This window comes from Microtus oregoni, unplaced genomic scaffold, assembly GCF_018167655.1.
Source record: "Microtus oregoni isolate MIOR12 unplaced genomic scaffold, Mior012 000005F_ref0000423, whole genome shotgun sequence".
Classification (NCBI taxonomy): domain Eukaryota; kingdom Metazoa; phylum Chordata; class Mammalia; order Rodentia; family Cricetidae; genus Microtus; species Microtus oregoni.
In genome coordinates this window covers 20,581,273-20,599,956 of record NW_024543064.1, presented here as the reverse complement: position 1 = coordinate 20,599,956, position 18,684 = coordinate 20,581,273, and the positions used below count along the sequence as shown (strand labels likewise).

The 18,684-nt window shown below is 45.7% G+C and overlaps 1 protein-coding gene across 1 annotated transcript; it reads right to left on the bottom strand.

The window, feature by feature from the left end:
- Window positions 1-13,554: 13,554 nt before the first annotated feature.
- Atp5if1 (ATP synthase inhibitory factor subunit 1) lies at window positions 13,555-16,956 on the bottom strand. Its single transcript, XM_041652569.1, has 3 exons — window positions 16,796-16,956; window positions 16,613-16,704; window positions 13,555-13,817 (listed from the first exon to the last, which is right to left on the bottom strand). The coding sequence occupies exons 1-3, from the start codon at window positions 16,880-16,882 to the stop codon at window positions 13,673-13,675; spliced, it is 324 nt and encodes a 107-aa protein (XP_041508503.1). The 5' UTR covers window positions 16,883-16,956; the 3' UTR covers window positions 13,555-13,672.
- Between the last annotated feature and the right edge of the window lie 1,728 nt (window positions 16,957-18,684).

Here is an 18,684-nt window from a genome sequence, read left to right as displayed (position 1 = left end):
TTCTCACTTCTCCCTCTGGCCACTCCTGTCTGACTCCACTTTTTCCTTCCACTCCCTAAGCGTGGGTGCTCCCCCAGTTTCTGTTTTTATCCCTCTTTTTTCTAGACACTCACCCTCGTCACTTCTGGTACTCACCTCTCCTTTTGCAGGGAGATTGGTTCTTCCAGCCCCGCCCTCCCCCCTCCCCCCAGCACTATAAGCTTGCTTCATCCATTCACATCCAGTAATCTCATCCTTCACTGTGTTTCTTCAGGCCTCTCTTTTTGTTTCAATTTAAGTTCTCTTTCTTCTAGTCAAGGAGTCCTGGACAGGGCCAGAGCTGACTAGTCTTTTCAGATCCCCTCTGAAATAGTCTGAATTTAGGTTTATGGTACCAGAAATGATCTGATCTGACTAGGTCTAATGCCTGTCTAGCTACTGTGGAGAAGGCAGTTTGCCCACCCCCTTCTGAGCTCCCCAGGCGCTTGGGCTGGGTCTTTCTCTCTGCATTTTAATACTTCTCACCCTTGTATTATCATTTTCCATGTATTTGTCTTGTTTGAAAATTTTAATTTAAACTTGTAGAGGTCAGGGTCCGTATTTTGACATCTTTTCCTCCTCCATGTGCCACTTGGCATGATATCTTTCTAGTAATAGACCCTTGGTCACTGAATGACCCTTTGGGTTAAATTCTCTTCTAGACAACTCTACATCAGATTCAGCTTTCATTGTAAAAATATATACTCTGTGGGCTGGAGATGGGTCCTAGTGTTACAGGATTCAGTTAGGATCCTATTCTCATTACCATCAGACACACAAACAAAAAGAACTGTAATGTTAATGGCCAGATTTAAAGAAAAATCCATTGGTATTTCATCAGCTATCAAATAAAGCTAAACCTTTAGGCTGGGCCTCAAGGCCTGCCACGATGTGTTTCAATCTACTTCTTCAGTCTTATCGGTCACATCCATGATCACTACTGTCTGCAAGTTCTGCCCGTTGAAATCATATAAAGAATTCACTGCTTTCATCCTGTTTGTGGCCTAAACGAAGCCTTCAAGATGCTACTTCCTCCGGAAGCCTTCTTCAGCCCTGTTTGCCAAACTCACTGAACTTCGTTGCCGTGTTCACAAGCCTTACCTCTTCCTTCCAGATAATGGGCCACACTGCCAGCCACTCACACAAAGTGAGGCCACTTCAGGTTAGAAAGGTAAACTGATTGTCCAGGTCACGCAGCATCTTCTTTTGTCTGCGTTAAGCTGGGAAAAACCTCATTTATAAGCCAGTAACCCTGTCTGTCTCCGTACCTCTCATTGAACTGGCATGTGTATTTAATACTTTTTGTTTCTGTGCTGGGGATCAAGCCAGGGTCTCCTATATGCCAGGAAGTGCTTCGCTGAGCTACATCTCATCCCCTGGCCAGTACATATTTTTGAATGACTATGAGTGGTTGTCTTAATAAGAATGAATAATCCTTTAACAAAGATGAGCATAGTGGTACATTCTTGTAATCTGGCATTCAGGAGGCAGAGATGGAGGATCACCAAGGGAAACCTAAGCTACCTGAGGGAATCTGCCTAAAAAGAAAAGGTGATTGACTTTCTGATCCTCAGAGATGTGACTACAGGCTGCACGTACAAGGACAACGATTCTGTGGAGGAAAATCAAATCAGAAGGCACTAGTAGTCTAAAGCGGATGGGGTTTTTTGTGACCCAGCTTTCAAAGAATGAAAGCAGAGGGGACATAGGCTCAGAAAAGTATTCGGCTCTACCAGTGAGAGTCCAGGATACACCCATTATCCCATTATAACTCTGACCGCAACTTCCCTAAGCAGGCTTTATGTCCCCATTTGGCAGATGACAAAACCGAAGTTCTCAAGAGGTGTGCTGGCTGAGGTCAGGTGGCTTAGTCATCGGCAGAGTGTTCCAAGGCAGGATGACTCCATAGCAGAAACTGCCACACCGGCGATGAGAGAAGGATGTGCGTGTGTCTAAGAGGCAGGCTGGCACTTGTCATTGACGCCTAAAGCAGATATATTAATGAGGAGTAAGAAACATAACTGTAAAGTGGCCTCTCATGGGTATGTTGGCTCGTCTTCGTGACAGGGGCCCCTGTGGAAAGCTAAGACGTCCCTTGAAGATGGCTAGGGAAGCTGGAAGCTGAGCAAGAGCAAGCAGCATGGAGGTGGGGGGGGGGGGGAAGCGGTGGGCTACCTCCACGCAGAGAAAGCTGCTCTTTCCCTTCCTCTCAGTAAATACTTCTGAGCACGCAGTGTGCTCCGTTTGCTGGGCTGGGCAGGGCACTGGAAACCCAGCAGGGAAGCTACAAGCCCAGTGAGGTGTGTGTGCTGGTGGTTAGACGCATTCCTCCCCTCCCCCATGCCTTGAATTTTTGGTTCAGGCTAGGTCTCCTTCCTCCTCCTGTTGCCATCCTCTCTGGACTGTTGCATCAGCTGCGTTAAGGCCACTGATTGGCCAAAGCTATTTTTATTCCTCAACCATGTCACAGTCTTGAAAACATGTCCAGATCAGATCTAAAATGTTTTTTGAGACTTCTTCAGCCTCGGATCCTCTCAGATTATGAATCTAATGGGATTCTCATCTTTGTGTGTGTGTGAATTAGTTTTGTGGCATCAAATTCTTGGGTTACTTTATTACAATGCCCTTACATTATGACCATTCCGGGGGCTATGATATATTACTCCCTGTGTCTTATTGTTTTCTGGCTTCAGCCCCCACTTGCAGAACATAATTTTTTTCTCTCTCTGCGTAGCTTTGGAGCCTGTCCTGTAACCCGCTCTGTAGACCAGGCTGTCCTGTAACCCGCTTTGTAGACCAGTCTGGCCTGGAACTCACATTTAAGGCTTGCATCACTACCGTCAGGTGCAGAACCCAATTTCTGCCCAGGCAAATCATGTAGGAAAGAAACCTCGCTCCAGTAGGTTTGATAAGTCCAAAGGAGACACTCCACACACCCACCAAAAGCTTGCTCACACACTCCTTCACTTACTCATTAGGCAGGCATTGTGGGAGGTGCTGAACGCGGTCCTGAGCTGACAAAACCTCAGCTGGCCCTGACTTAGTCCCTCCAAGTTGTCACCGACTCTCAGAAACAGAGTCAACAATCTTAAAAACATTTTTGAGGGTCAGGCAACTGTTTTTGTCTTTTTTTTTTTTTTTTTGGTTTTTCGAGACGGTTTCTCTGTGGTTTTGGAGCCTGTCCTGGAACTAGCTCTTGTAGACCAGGCTGGTCTCGAACTCACAGAGATCCGCCTGCCTCGCCTCCCGAGTGCTGGGATTAAAGGCGTGCGCCACCACCGCCCGGCTGTTTTTGTCTTTATTCAACAAACTGAACTTGTTCCTTTCCCAGCTCTTAGAATCTGTCTTTCTTCCTTCCTTCCTTCCTTCCTTCTTTCTTTCTTTCTTTTTTTTTTTTTAATTTTTCGAGACAGAGTTTCTCTGTGTAACTTTGGCTGTCCTGGAACTTGCTCTGTAGACCAGGCAGGTCTCGAACCCACTGATCCGCCCGCCTCTGCCTTCAGAATGCAGGTGTTAAAGGCGTGCGCCACCACTGCCCGACTAGAATCTATTTTATCTACAAAACCAAGCAATTTAGAAGAGTCCTCTCTCCAATCACTATGCAGAGAAGTAGCGTTTCTGGATGACGTCACTTCCCTCGACTGCACATTTTGGATAGAAAATTTCAAGTTTGGAATAGCTCATACTTCGTAATAAAATATGAACGCTAACCTACTCCGGCTGCTTTCGGGCAATCAGCGGGACTTTTCTAGTCTAATAATATTTTTGCGAGGCCGCAGCGCTCCCTGCAGGCCATATCTTGCTACAGCTCAGCCACCGTGGACTGAAAAAGACCGACAAGGCCTCTCTCCAAACGATTCGGTACACGATTGTCAGGGCCCCGTGTCAAGGCTTCAAGGTCTTCACAAGAGGCTAGACGATGGCTAAGTAAATATCGCGTAGCTTCTGAAAGAGTCTAGCAAGAATTAAGTTTTCACAAGACTTCAAGACCTAAATATTTCTCCCATTGTTCTGGCCCTCTCGTCGCACAGGCAGAAAACCTCTGCTCAAGAGAGAAGGAATTCGTTCAAGACCCTCGGAAAGCTGTCCGCGGGGTGGAGACTAGATCTGAGGTCCAGCCAAGCGACACTTGAACAGGCTGGTTCAGGGGCAGTTTATTCTCAGAAAGAACAATCTCTTTGCTACGGTGTCCTGCTTCTCCCCCGCCATTCCAACAGGCTCTTTTAGGACAGGGGAGATGAAGGATGAGGTCCTAGCTCTTCAAACCTGTGTGAAATCTGGACAAGTCATTTCTCTCTGTGTTAACGCTTTGATGTAAGCTAACGCGTGAAAACCCTTCAATGGGGCTTCGTGCAATTGGAGTGGTCAATAAAGCAGCCGGGGTTATTATTTTATGTTGTTGTTGTTGTTGTTCGGCGAAAGCTGCATCATTGTTCTTTTTTTTTTTTTTTTTTTTTTTTTTTTTGGTGCTCAGCAACAGGCTCTTCTTACGCAAATCGCGGCGGCCAATGAGCAGGGAGGTGGGCAGAGTTGTGTGCTAGCCAATAGGAGCCCGCAGCGACGCTCAGGATAGGACCCTGCGGGTTTCCAGGCTGACTTCAGAAGCCAGTCTCCAAGGCTGTTGAAGGGACCGGAAGGGTCTTTGAAAACCTTCCTATCTGCCTATCAACTGGGCTCTGATTGGTGTAGAACCCAGCGCCTACCTGTCCTCTGCCCTCCCAGAGCCGAGAAAGGCTTGCTTTTTTTTTTTTCTTTTAACTTTTTTGAGACCCGATCTCCCGTACAGCAGACGGGACAGGAACTCAAAAGCTGGTCTTGACTTTGTGATTCCCCCTGCCTCAGCCTCCCTAGTAGCTGAGATTACAGGTTTGTATATCCTCCTTGGTGTTTTAAATCGCTACACATTTTTATCCATCTACATTTAAATGCTTCGCGGGGCAGGATGGTGCACAGGCGTGTGTTCAAAGCCAGGCTGGACTGCTTAGTGAGTTTGAGTAACTCAGTAAGAGCCAGTCTCAAAAATAAACAAAACAAAACAAAACAAAAAACCTTGAGTAGCTGGGTTTACAGACCAGACTGCACGAACTTGGTGCTTTTTTTTAATAGTTATTTTTATGTGCTTTGGTGTTTTCCCTGCATGTAGGTCTGTGTGAGGGTGTCGGATCCCCTGGAACTGGAATTGGAGACAGCTGTGGGCTGCCGTGTGGGGTATTGGGAATTGAACCCAGGTCCTCTAAAGAGCAGCCAGTGCTTTTAACCTCTGAGCCATCTCTCCTCCAGCCCAATCTTTGTGAGGTCTTGCATAATGGGAGGGTCTCCTGTGGTACAGCTTTCCTTGGACTTTATGTAGCCCAGAGGATGTCTTTGAACGTCTGATCCTCCTGCCTCCACCTCCAGAATTATAGGCCTGTGCCATCATGCTGGGCTCTTCAACTTTTACTTCTTGTAAAAATTATTTTTTGTTTTATATGTACAGGTGTGTGCTTGTATATAAGTATGCAAGGTGCCCTCAGAAGCCTGGGGTGCATGAGACCTTGACATTGCAAAAAAGTGTTGGAGCAATTTCACATAAAATCCCCTATTTATGATTTCTCTTGTGTCATCGAGCACACCAGCCAGTAGCTAGACTTGTCTTTTCCTGTTTTCAGCAATCATAAAGTACAGAGGCCATTTAGCTTACCCACATTATCTACAGGAACCTGAATCTAAAACCTCAGAAAACATACATTCCTCAACGTAGCTGATCCTGGCAGCCCATGCCTGGAATCCCAACTCTTGTGGCTGCTAAGGCAGATCACAAGTCCAAAGCCAGGTTGAGAAACTTAGTACGATCCTGTTCCCTTGTTCCAAAATGAAAAGTAAGGGGTGGGGATGTTGGCCAGACTACTCATCAGTTAAGAACACTGACTGCAGCCCAGTGGTAGTGACATGTGCCTTTAATCCCAGCACTTGGGAGACAGAGGCAGGCGGATCTCTGTGAGTTCGGGGTCAGCCTGGTCTCTAGAGTGAGTTCCAGGACAGGCTCCAAAGTTACAAAGAAACTCTGTCTTGAAAAAAATAAATAAAAATATAAATAAATAAATAAATAAATAAATAAAAGAGCATTGCTGAGGGCTCTTACAGAGGACTTCAGTTCTGTTCCCAGCACCCACAAGCCCACGTGGTCCCTCACAATCACTCACAAGTACAGTTCCAGGGGAAGGATTCAATGTTCCCTTCTGACCCCCACAGGTACCAGGCAAGCAAGTTGTGCACAGATGTACGTGCAAGCAAAACACCCGTACACCTAAAAAATCATTTAAATAAAAACAAGAAGTGCATGCAAGGCCAGAAGTGTGGGGGGTGAGACAAGGACTGAGGTGTGGCTCGGTGGTGGAGTGAGTGCAGCTTCAGTCCCCAGGCTGGCCCTGAACTCACAGAGATCTGCCTGCCTCTGCTTCCTGAGTTGCTGGGAATAAGGTGAGCAATGTTGTGCCTAGACTTTCCATTTGTTTGTTTGTTTGTTTATTGGTTTTTCGAGACAGGGTTTCTTTATAGCTTGTTTGGGCCTATGCCTAGGCCCTCCATTTATTTATTTATTTAGTCTTTTGAGACAGGGTTTCTCTGTAGCTTTTTGGAACCTGTCCTGGAACTAGCTCTTGTAGACCAGGCTAGCCTTGAACTCACAGAGACCCACCCTGCCTCTGCCTCCTGAGTGCTGTGATTAAACGCACGTGCCACCACTGCCCCGCACTAAATCTTCTCTTTAAAATGTACATTTATTTATTTATCGTGTGTGTGTGCAATTGCACTTATGGCTCATTCATGCATGTGGGGGCCAGAAAACAGCTTGTGGGAGCCGGTTCTCTTCTGTGACTTGATTTCTGGGAATCATCTCAGGTCCTTCTTAGCTTTACACCCCGAGTCATTTCGCCTGCCCCCCTTTTTTTGTGCTGGCCATCAAACCCTGGCCTTGGAAAATGTGAGGCAATTGCCCTGCCACTGCATCCTCTACTTCCTTCTAGTTTTGCAGGCACTTGTGACGCCTGACGCACACCTTTGTTCAAGGTCAAAGTGTGTGGAGGTGGCAGGGTAGGAACTCGAAGGAGTTCACTTTCCAGGCTCTTTGAACTCCTTCCTGCAGTAGTTAAATACTCATTAACTTTCCCCTCCCACTTAAGAGACAAGGTCTACTATTTTGCAAGCTGGCTTTGAGAACTTGTGCTCAAGCCTGGCGTGTTGGGGCTTGCCTTTAGTCACAGTAATCAGGAGGCAGAGGCAGTTGAGTCTGAGGACAGCCTGGTCTACAGAGTGAGTTCCAGGACAGCCAGGGCTACACAAAGGAACCCTGTCTTGAAAAAACAGAACAAACAAACTAAATAATAACAAAAAATAACAAAAAGGAAGGAAAGAAGGAAGAAAGAAGAAAACTTGGGCATTGAAGTGGCTAGGATTATGGGCATGTTGCTGCCATGGCAAACAGTTACAGCGTTTATTAACTGAATGACATCTTTCTGGGTCAGCCAATTTGTGTAAAACTGGGAATAGGAGGTTTAGAAGTGACCGTTTTGCTGTTATTTGTAAAGCTCACCCATCGCTCTCGTTACTTCTCCCCCTTACTCGGCTCTGGTTACACTGGCCACTACTTTATGACTCTTCCCCTGTGTCAGGCCAGTCCTCTCTCTAAGTCCTTGCTGTTGGCCCCTAGCTTAGGATGGTCTGTATTTTTTTTTTAGTATTTATTTTATTTATTTATTATGTATACAATATTCTGTATGTGTGTATGCCTGCAGGCCGGAAGATGGCACCAGACCTCTTTACAGATGGTTGTGAGCCACCATGTGGTTGCCGGGAATTGAACTCAGGACCTTTGGAAGAGCAGGCAATGCTCTTAACCACTGAGCCATCTTTCCAGCCCCATGGTCTGTATTTTATACAGCATGTCATTACATCCTCCGGGCCTCTCCTTGTTCAGGAAACTCTGAGGACCTTATCAGGATGACGAATGGAAGAGAAGTCACTCCCAGCAGTTCCCAGCACCTACATGGTGGCTCACAGACATCTACAATTCCAGTTCCAGGGGATCAGACACTTTCTTCATAGCTAAGAGGGCACCTGACCTGAATATGTTGTACATATATACATGTAGAAAAAACACTTATAGGGGCTGGAGAGATGGCTCAGAGGTTAAGTGCATTACCTGCTCTTCCAAAGGTCCTGAGTTCAATTCCCAGCAACCATGTGGTGGCTTACAACCCCATCTGTAGTTTGATCTGGTGGTTCCTTCTTCTGACATGCAGACAGAACATTGTATATATAATAAATAAATTAATAAAAAAAGAATCCTGCTGGGCAGTGGTGGCACATGCCTTTAATCCCAGCACTTGGGAGGCAGAGGTAGAAGGATCTGTGAGTTTGAGACCAGCCTGGTCTACAAGAGCTAGTTTCAGGGCAGGCAACAAAGTGACACAGAGAAACCCTGTCTCGAAGTCTCGAAAAAACCAAAAAAAAAAAAAAAAAAGAAAGAACAAGAAAGACTGTCTTAAAAAAAACAAAAACCAAAAAAGCAAACAAAAAATTAAAATAAATGTCTACAGACCAGAACCCTAAACAGTTGGGTACAGAGGAGAAAGTTTGTAATCCTAGCACTTGGGCAGTAGAGACAGGAGGATCAGGAGATCGAGGCCAGCCTGGGCTACATGAGACTAGGTGAAAAGCAAAAAGAAACTTGATTTTGTTTTTGCTTTTTTAGTCAGGGTTTCTCTGTGTAACAGTTCTCTGGCTGTCCCAGAACTCACTTTATAGACCAGGTTGGCCTTGTACTCACAGAGATTCACCTGCCTCTGCTTCCTTAGAGCTGGGATTAAAGGCATGCACCACACCCAACCCTAAGAAATTTGTTTTATTTCAATGCCTAAATGAATAAATGAATTACATATAGACAGACTTTTCTTTTGGCCTCCAGCTCACAAATAGTGATACGGGGACGTATTAATTCTGAAAGCTTGGCCTGATGTAGGTTTGTTCCTACATAGTTCTTATAACTTAAATTAACCCATATTTTTAAATCTGTGTACTTCCACGTGCTCATTACCTCGTCTCCATTATGCCTATTCTGGTCCCTCCGCATCTGGCTGGCTGCTCTACCCTCCCTCTCCGAGTTCTCTCCATCCAGAGGTCCTGCCTAGACATCTACCTCCCTCCTGCCAGTTATTGGTCATTTGGCTTTTTATTATGCCGATCACAGTGATGTATCTTCACACAATGACTATTGCACAACAGTTTCCTATTTGGAAGAGTGTCTCGTGGGCCTGTGCCTTTGAGGGCATCTTGTCCTTCTCCCAAGTTTCTTGGGCTACAAACGTGAAGCTGGAAAAGAAACATGGAAGTCCCGTTAGAGACAGAGCCCTTCTGGGGTATCACCAGAACCTCTCTGCCTCAGTTTTTTTGCTTTTTTGGGGGGGAGGGTGGAGAAGATACAGTAGCCAATTAACTCTTTTTTTTATATTTATTTATTTATTAAGTATACAATATTCTGTCTGTGTGTATTCCTGTAGGCCAGAAGAGGGCACCAGATCTCATTACAGATGGTTGTGAGCCACCATGTGGTTGCTGGGAATTGAACTCAGGACCTTTGGAAGAGCAGACAGTGCTCTTAACCTCTCAGCCCTGCCAATTAACTCTTCTATCTGGTTCCCAGACATGAAAGTATAGAAATCTGTGACATGAAAGTATAGAAATCTGTGATGATAAGGAACATTCATTCATTCAGAGTTGGAGCAGGGTGCCGGCCTTTAATCCAGGACAGGAGGATGGAAAATCCACGTTGGAAGCAGGCAAAGGAAAAACAAACGAGACCAAAAAAGAAGTGAAATGATCATTTAAAGCCATATAAAGAAAGAAAATATTCTGGTGGCCGTGTTTACATAGGTTGATGTAAAAGTCAGTAGAAGGCTGGGGACCTGAACAAGGCCAGATGGATGTGGTAGCTGGGGGTCCACCTGTGCTTCCAGCACCCAGAAAGCCAGGCCAAGGGAGCCCCAGGGCAAGTTGACTAGCCAGGCTAGCTTTATTGTGAATTCTGGGTTCATCTGTGAGACTGCCTCAAACTCCACACCTGTATACACACACCTACACAGAGGCATATCTATCTATCTATCTATCTATCTATCTATCTATCTACCTACCTACCTATCTATCTTATCTATCTATCTATCTATCTATCTATCTATCTATCTATCTATCTACAAATATATACATATATACAAATTCCATACATACCACACACATATACACACCTTGAGGAGAAATCTCAGTATAGATGGGCATGGTGGCTCATACCTATAAATCCTGGCACCTGGAAGGCTGAGGTGAGAGGACCTTACCCCTCACATGTGCGTGTGCACACACATTCACACCCTAAGGACCAGTGAGATGATAAAGGTATTTGCTGTCGATCCAGATGAACTGAATTTGATCCCCAGAAACCATATGAGAAAAAGAGAATGGCTTCCTGAAAGTTGTCCTCTGACCTCCACGGGTGTGACATTGTACAAGTGTGCCCACACATACACATGCACACACACACACACACACAAAATAAATGATACTACATGTAATATAAGACTTTCAAATTATTTTCATTTATTTGTTTGTGTTCCTGTGTGTATGACACATGTGTGTGGGTGCCCTCAGAGGGCAAGAAGAAGGTGTTGGCTCCCCCAGAGCTGGAATCATGGGCAGTTGTGAGCTCCCCAATATGAGTATTAGGAACTGAGCATGGGCGTCTTGGAAGAGCAGCAAACACTCTAACCACTGAGCCACATACCTGACTTGTTTTTTTGGCAAGGTAGCGAGGAAAACATTGATTGAGAAAGAACAGACTTTCTTTACAGATAAAAAAATGAAATTTAGCTCCAAATGGATTTTAAAAAACTAAACGTAACAGGTACAACCACAAGTGACAAGATAAGGAGGCTAAGGGGTAGCTCAGTGTTAGGATGCTTGTGCAACCCGGGACCCTGGGCCTCATCCCCAGCAATACATACATTCACATAACACACATTCACCCTTAAACCCTCACACACTTACACACACGCACATTGAGCTGGGCATGGTAGTTCATGTCTGTAATCCCAGCTAGCCTGTGCTCCATAACGAGTTAAGGAACAAGAAATTCAGACAGGCATGCTGCCAAGCTCAGGTGATCTATCATCTAAGTGTTAATGATGAACTGTCTTGCTATGTGCCTTACGTCAGTTTCCTTTTTCTTTTTCAAGACAGGGTTTCTCTGTGTGGCTTTGGCTGGCCTAGAACTCCGTAGACCAGGCTAGCTTCAGACTTACAAAGATCCACCTGCTTCTGCCTCCCTTGGGCCGGGACTAGAGCTGTGTGCTACCACCCTGGCCTCCTTGTGTTTTTGTTTGAAGATTGCCTCAAGTAGCCCAAGTTGGCCCCAAACTGCTTTTGTGACTGAGACTGACCCTGAACTCCTAATCTTGCTGCCTTTACCTCCTGAAGGCTAAAATTACTAATTGTATCTGGATTAAAAAAAAAAAAGCCATATTTGTTAGTACATGCCTGTAAATTCTAGCACTGAGGAAGACGTGATAGGAGAATCACGAATTCAAGGCCAGCCTAGGCTACATAATCAACCTTCCTGGAAAAGAAAGCTTGAATGAAGACACTGGGCCTGTAATCTCAGCACTGAGGAGGCAGACACTATATAGTATATTTGAGGCCAGCTACTTTAGAAATCAAACTAACTAAAGGTCTGGAGAAATGGTTCAGAGGTTAAGAGCACTAGTTGCTCTTCCAGAGGTTCTGAGTTCAATTTCCAGAAACCACATGGTGGCTCACAACCATCTGTAATGAGATCTGGTGCCATCTTCTGGCGTGTAGGCACGCATGCAGGTAGAACATTGTCCACAAAACAAATCAATCTTTAAAAAATATGCTCTTAAGTCATAAAACATTTAAGAAAAAAAATCAGCAAACAAACAAAAAATAGTATCTCCATCCTCTTTATAGTTTGAGCAGATTTGTTCCCCACCTGGGAATTTGCATTCTGATGAGTTCCCAAGTGTCCATGCCACTAGCTTGTACCGTCTTCTAAATATTGCCTCATGGAGGGGTGGGGGTGGGCTGGGGGTTGGAATCCCATGTCAATCTTACAACTGTGCTGTGTTTAGGACTTTACATCTCAACTATTTTAGGACCAAGCAGTATTTTGTTATTATTTAATGCTTCTATCTCACTAGGTGTGGGTTGTGCATGGCTTTAATCCCAGCACTCTGAGGCAGAGGCAGGTGAATCTCTGAGTGTGAGGGCAGCTTGGTCTACATAGTGAGTTCCACACCAGTCAGAGCTGTAATAGTGAGACTCTGTCTCAGGAAAAAAAAAAAAAAAAGCTGGGCAATAGTGGTGAGATCTTTAATCCCAGCACTCAGGAGGCAGAGGCAGGTGAATCTCTGTGAATTCAAGGCCAGCCTGGTTTACAAAGAGAGTGCCAGGACAGGCTTCAAAGCTACACGGAGAAACCCTGTCTCGAAACACCATCCCAAGACAAACAATCATCTTTTATCTTATTATGCTGTAATAAAAATTTTCCTAGATTTCAATTAAAAAAAAAAAAACAACCCAAAAATCAAAAACAAAAAAACTCCACCCTCATCTCTGTATTGAGTATAGTAATACCGAATCATTCCTGACGACCTTCCCACTCCCTAGTGCTGGGATCATACCCAGGCCCTCATTGCATGTCCAGGCAAGTACTTTACTACTGCATTATCGTCCAACTTGTGTTGGAAAAAAAATGTCCTTTTTAATAAATGTATTATCAGTGTTTTGCCTATGTGTGTGTCTGTGCACATGTGTGCAGTGTCTGAGGGCAGAACAGGGAGTCAGATTCTCTGAGACAGGAATTAGAGATGGTTATGAGCCACCGGAGCCACCACGTGGGTGCTGAGAGCTGAGTCTGGGTCCTCTGGAAGAACAGCCAGTGCTCCTTTGTTTTATTTTGAGACAGGGTTTATCTGTGTAGCCCAGGCTGTCCTGGAACTCAATTTGTAGGCCAATCTACCTGCCTCTGCTGGGATTAAAAGGTGTGAGCCACCACCGCCCAGCTCGTGTCTGTCTGTCTTTCTTTCTCTTGTTTTTCTTGAGACAGGTTTCTCTAACAGCCTTAGCTGTCCTGGAACTAGTTCTTATACAAGTTGGTCTTGAACTCACAGAGATCTGACTGCCTCTGCCTCCCAAGTGCTGGGATTAAAGGTGTGCGCCACCATTGCCAGTTGTCTCAACCTGCAAAATTAGAGGAATAGCAAGTTCATCTGAGAGTCCTCCAAGTAATGCAATGCTATCATTTCCAGACTGTTCTGCACTGGACTGGGGTTTACAGGTCAAGATTTCTCTGTACACTGATTAGATTGGGGTCTGTGTCATCTCCCCTCCTTATTCTACTTACAGTCCTGCCTAATTCACTTGAATGGAGGCGTAGTGCCTGCTCCCCGCCCCCACCACCTTTTAGACAGTAGATTAGACACCTTTTAGACATGATTACTGGTGATAGTTTATTATCTGTTAGTAGCACACAGACCAAATATTAATCACTCAGAACTATGTCTCTATAGACGTGAGGAACGATACGGGCCATTCTGTGGGGGACTGCATGCATTTAGTGATTGTTATGTTTCAGGCTTTTCATCTTCTTCCTATGACGCTCAATTTGTTTCTGCAGACGCTCAATCTCCTGCTCGTGGTGCTCGATCTCGTCCTCATGGTGTTTCTTCAGGGCAGCCAGTTGTTCTCTGGTCTTCTCTCTAACGGAGACAGCAGCCGAGGGTTTAATTTCAATCCTCCACCCAAAGAGATCTTAGTTTACTTTTATTACATTCGTTTGTGTGTTTGGGGTGGAGGTGGGGGTGGGATGGAGCTTGTGGGAATCGGTTCTCTACTACTCTGTGAGTCCCTGGTGTCAAAACTCAGCTTCACAGTCTTGTTACAAAGCACCTTTGCCCTCTGAGTCACTCCACTGCCTCCCAAGGAGATCTTTAGTCATACTGAAGGCAGGCAGGGTTACTGGCTCACTGAGTAACCTGGCACCTTGAAGGCTGAGCTAGGAGGAATTACTGCGCATCTGAGGCCAGTCCGAGTTCCAGTACACTTGAACTACAGAGTGAGACTGTTTTGGAAGCCCCAAACAAGGGACTGGAGAGATGGCTCAATGGTTAGGAGCACTTGCTCTAGCAAGGACCTGGGTTCAGTTACCAGCCTTAACATGGCAGCTAAAGCCATCTGTAATTCCAGTTCTCAGGGTTCTAAGGGATCCAACTGTCGTCTTTGGATAAGTTCCCAATTTAAGTTTACTGAGTTGGGACTGCGAATACGGCTCAATGATTAAGAGCATTCGCTGCTCTTGCACAGAACTCAGGTTCCGTTTCTAACACTCACACCCATATGTAACTGTAGTTTCAGGGGATCTGACACCCTCTTCTGGCCTCCACAGGTACCAGGTACTCATGTGGCACACATACATACAGTAGGCAATAAACTCATATACGTAAAAAAACTAAATAAGAGCTGTAGAGGTGGCTCTGAGATTAAGAGCATGTATTTTTCTTCGAGAAGAATCCAAATTTAATTCCTAGCACCCATGTTAGGCAGCTTACAACTCTAGGGGATCTACCGCCTCTGGCCTCTGAGGGTCCCCACACACCACTTGTCACAAGCAAGCATGCATGCATGTACACACACACACAATTTAAATAATGTGCACCACCATAATCAGCTTCCTTTTTTTTAAGATTTTAGAAAAAGATTTATATGTATACAATGCTCTGCCTGCATGTATGCCAAAGAGGTCACCAGATCTCATTATAGATGGCTGTAAGCCAACATGTGGTTGCTGGGAATTGAACTTAGGACCTCTGGAAGAATAGCCAGTGCTCTTAACTTCTGAGCCATCTCTCAAGCCCCAAGATTTATTTTATGTTTTATGTATATGAGTGTTTTGCCTGATTTTTTTTTTTTTTTTTAATGAGACAGGGTCTCTTTATGTATGGCTGTCTTGGAACTAGATATGTAGATATATAGATCATATGACTTTAAACTCAGAGAGCTTTTCCTGCCTCTGCCTCCAGAATGTTAGGATTAAAGGTGTGCACCATATGTATGCATGCATTGTCCATTTAGGCCAGAAGAAGGTGTGGGATGCCATGGAACTGGAGCTACAGACAGTTGTTAGAAACCATGTGGACATTGGCAATAGAACCTGGTTCCTCGGGAAGAGCAGTCAGTGCTCTTACCCCCGAGCCACCTCTCCAGCCCCTGCATACTGCCCTAGCAGAGACCTCTCCAGCCCCTGCATACTGCCCTAGCAGAGACCTCTCCAGCCCCTGCATACTGCCCTAGCAGAGGACCTCAGTTTGGTTACCAGCACCAGTTTCAGCAGCTCACAACTGCTTGTAACTTTCACTCCAGGGGCACCCATTGACTCTGGCTTCCTGGGGCACTTGTATTGACACCCACACATCCAAACAGCCACAGAACTCAAAATAAAGTAAATCTTTAAAAGAAAGAAAACCCAAACACGACTCAACAACACAGTCATACCCAAGGTAAAGAATAAAGGTTCCAAGTCAGGAGTGGTGGTATTCCCCTAATCCCAACACTTAGAAGGCAGAGGCAGGGGAAATGCCATCCTGACAATTGTTTTTTGGTACTGAGACTTGAACCCCCGACATCTGCATGTTTTTAAGTTCTTAGTTCATAACTGAGCAACAACCCCTATAGGTCTAGGACAATCCTTAGGACGAAACCAAAGGAGGAACAGAAGCAAGATTAGTTTCCGGCTGCTCTCCAGTGTGGACAGATGGCAGTTAAAGATAACTCAGGGTTGGGAAAGCGTTGTAGATATAGTCCACTCCCTGTTTCTAACCAATCGAGAAATATCTACAACCCAGGGTCTGGGTAGGGCAAAAGTCTCCGAAGTGAAGTGAGGGAAGTCTAGCTTTGAGCAGGAACTACTAGCAGCGAAGAACCTAGCTCTTGCGAAGAACTGAAGACACGCGGAGGATCTAGAAATGACTGACAGGGTCTGAGGTCTCAGGGAAAGCATGCAGCCTTACAAAACTAATGCGCGCGGGGGAAAGGTTGAAGAGAGGAAAAAGAGAGAAGAGAGAGAGAGGACAGAGGAGAGAGAGGAGAGAGAGAGAGAGAGAGAGAGAGAGGGAGAGAGAGAACAGACACAGACTCAGAAGTTCTGCTTGTCCTGGTTGGATGTAAACACTGTTCAAAGCGCCTGGGGGTCTCGCACTGACAGAAGTGCTGAGCGAGTGACCGTGGGCGAGGAAGATGATAGCTAATGATAAATTAGGAGATGAGCCTTGGGTTGAGTCCTGCAGATCGGCTTAGGGCTGGTGGGAGGCCAGCAGTGTGGTACTGGTACTGATGTTAAATGATTCAACTATGTTGAGACACAATGGCTTCATCGACCTGGGAATTCTGCCAGAGGATGGGCGCCCCAAGGGACCAGGTAAAGATGGGTGGAGCGACAGAGGGCGTAGAAAGGACAGGAAGGAGATGGGGGCAGGACTTGGGACCAGATGGGCCTCACCGGAAGTACCGATCCTCTTCAGCCTTCTCTCTCTTTCCGAAGGCCCCACCGGCTTCTCGGATGGAGCCAGCGCCACTGTCCATGCTCTCCGACTGCAGAAAGAGACGTAATCATGGCAAAAGGCACAACAAGGAAGAGAGGACCTGCGCCCCGGGATGGGCCGTAGGTCCTGCAGCCACCTACCGAGTCGGAGCCGAAGCCTCGGGTTTGCAGGACCCTCACACCCCACGCGCCGAGCCGAGCCCGAATCGCCAACGCCGAGCCTGCCATTGTTTCCTGCGCAGCTCCGCTCCCTTCCCGGACGTAGCAGCTTCTCTCCAAGCGCGCTAACTGCGAGGGCGGCCAAGCCGCCAATCTGGACGATGGAGAGGCGGGATGAGCACGGGAACAGCGAATCAGAAAGGAGGGGGCGGGGTTTCTAGCAGTCCGCCGCGAATGTCGAGAGGGAGGCGGGTTTATGTTTAGCCAACTGCTAATAACCTGGGCTCTAGAGCATCATGACCCTGAAGTCTTGGGCGCTGTGTCAGAAGATGAAATCTTGGCTTTTGGTATCATTAGACTGAGGATGTCGTCCACTCCCATCGCACAATTTTAAACATAAAGTGGTTTTATAAAAAATGTAAATGATAGAAATCCCTTCGGACATCAATAAATCGGGGAAATACAAAGCTTGTGGTAGTAATGCCTAGAATACCGACTGTCTGGCTATCGACCTCCAACCTACCTCTATTTGTACATATGAAATCGTGTTCATTCCTTAGGAGGTTTTTTTTTTCTTAAATATTTATTTGTTTATTATGTATACAGTATTCTTCCTGCAGGCCTCATTACAGATGGTTGTGAGCCACCATGTGGTTGCTGGGAATTGAACTCAGGACCTTTGGAAGAGCAGGCAATGCTCTTAACCGCTGAGCCATCTCTCCGCCCCCTTAGGAGTTTTTTTTGGCTTATATTGCCATTTCAGTCTCTTCTCTCACCTTAAATTTCACTTTCTCAGAGAAACCTTTTTTGGCCTTAGTCATCCTGTCATTAGCAATTTTTAAAATCCTACTTCCCAGTTCTTTCTTCACAGTTTGCTTTGTGAAGCTACCAGAGCCTTAGTAGGTAATGAATTAGAATTTGTGAACTGTACTAATATGTCATTGTACGGACCAGGTAATAACTTTTGGTGCAATGAGATGGAAAGGAACATGGAACTGCTGAAGGAATAAACAAATTGTAGCATAAGCATACTTTTGTGGAATTTGATGCAGTCATAAAATGGAGTATATTCTTATATAGGCTCCTTTTGGATGGACTATAACATGTGCTACGTGAAAAAACTAAATATAAAAGGTATTGTATTTCCCTCCATGGGAAATGTCCAGAATAGGACAAATAGCCGGAGATAACAGATTCCTTTTTGACAGAGACTGCCTCTGCCTCCTTAGTGCTGGAATTAAAGGCATCTGCCACCACTACCCAGCAAGAGTAATTTTTTGTTTTTACTAAAAATTTTATGTGGCCAGTCATGGTGGCATATGCCTATTAGCACTAGGGAGGCTGAGGCAGCTGGATCTCTATGAGTTCGAGGCCAACCTGATCTACAGTTTGTTCCAGGAGCCCGGGCTATGTAGAGACTATTTTTTTTTTTATTTTTTATTTTTCGAGACAGGGTTTCTCTGTGGTTTTGGAGCCTGTCCTGGAACTAGCTCTTGTAGACCAGGCTGGTCTCGAACTCACAGAGCTGCACCTGCCTCTGCCTCCCAAGTGCTGGGATTAAAGGCGTGCGCCACCACCGCCCGGCTGAGACCATTTTTCAAAAAGCAGAAACAACCACAAAAGTGTGTGTGGTGTGTTTGCATGGGCTGGCTGTAGCATACGTGAGAAGTCAGGCGGCAACTTTTGGGAGTGGTTTATTTTTCTTCCACTCTGTGGGTCCCGGGGTCGGCAGGCTTGGCGACAGGAGCATTGACCAGCTGGGTCATAACTTTAATCCCAGCACTCAGGAGGCAGCGGCAGGCGGATCTCTGAGTTCGAGGGCAGCCTGGTCTATAGAGCGAGTTCCAGGAGAGCCAAGGCGATGCAGGGAA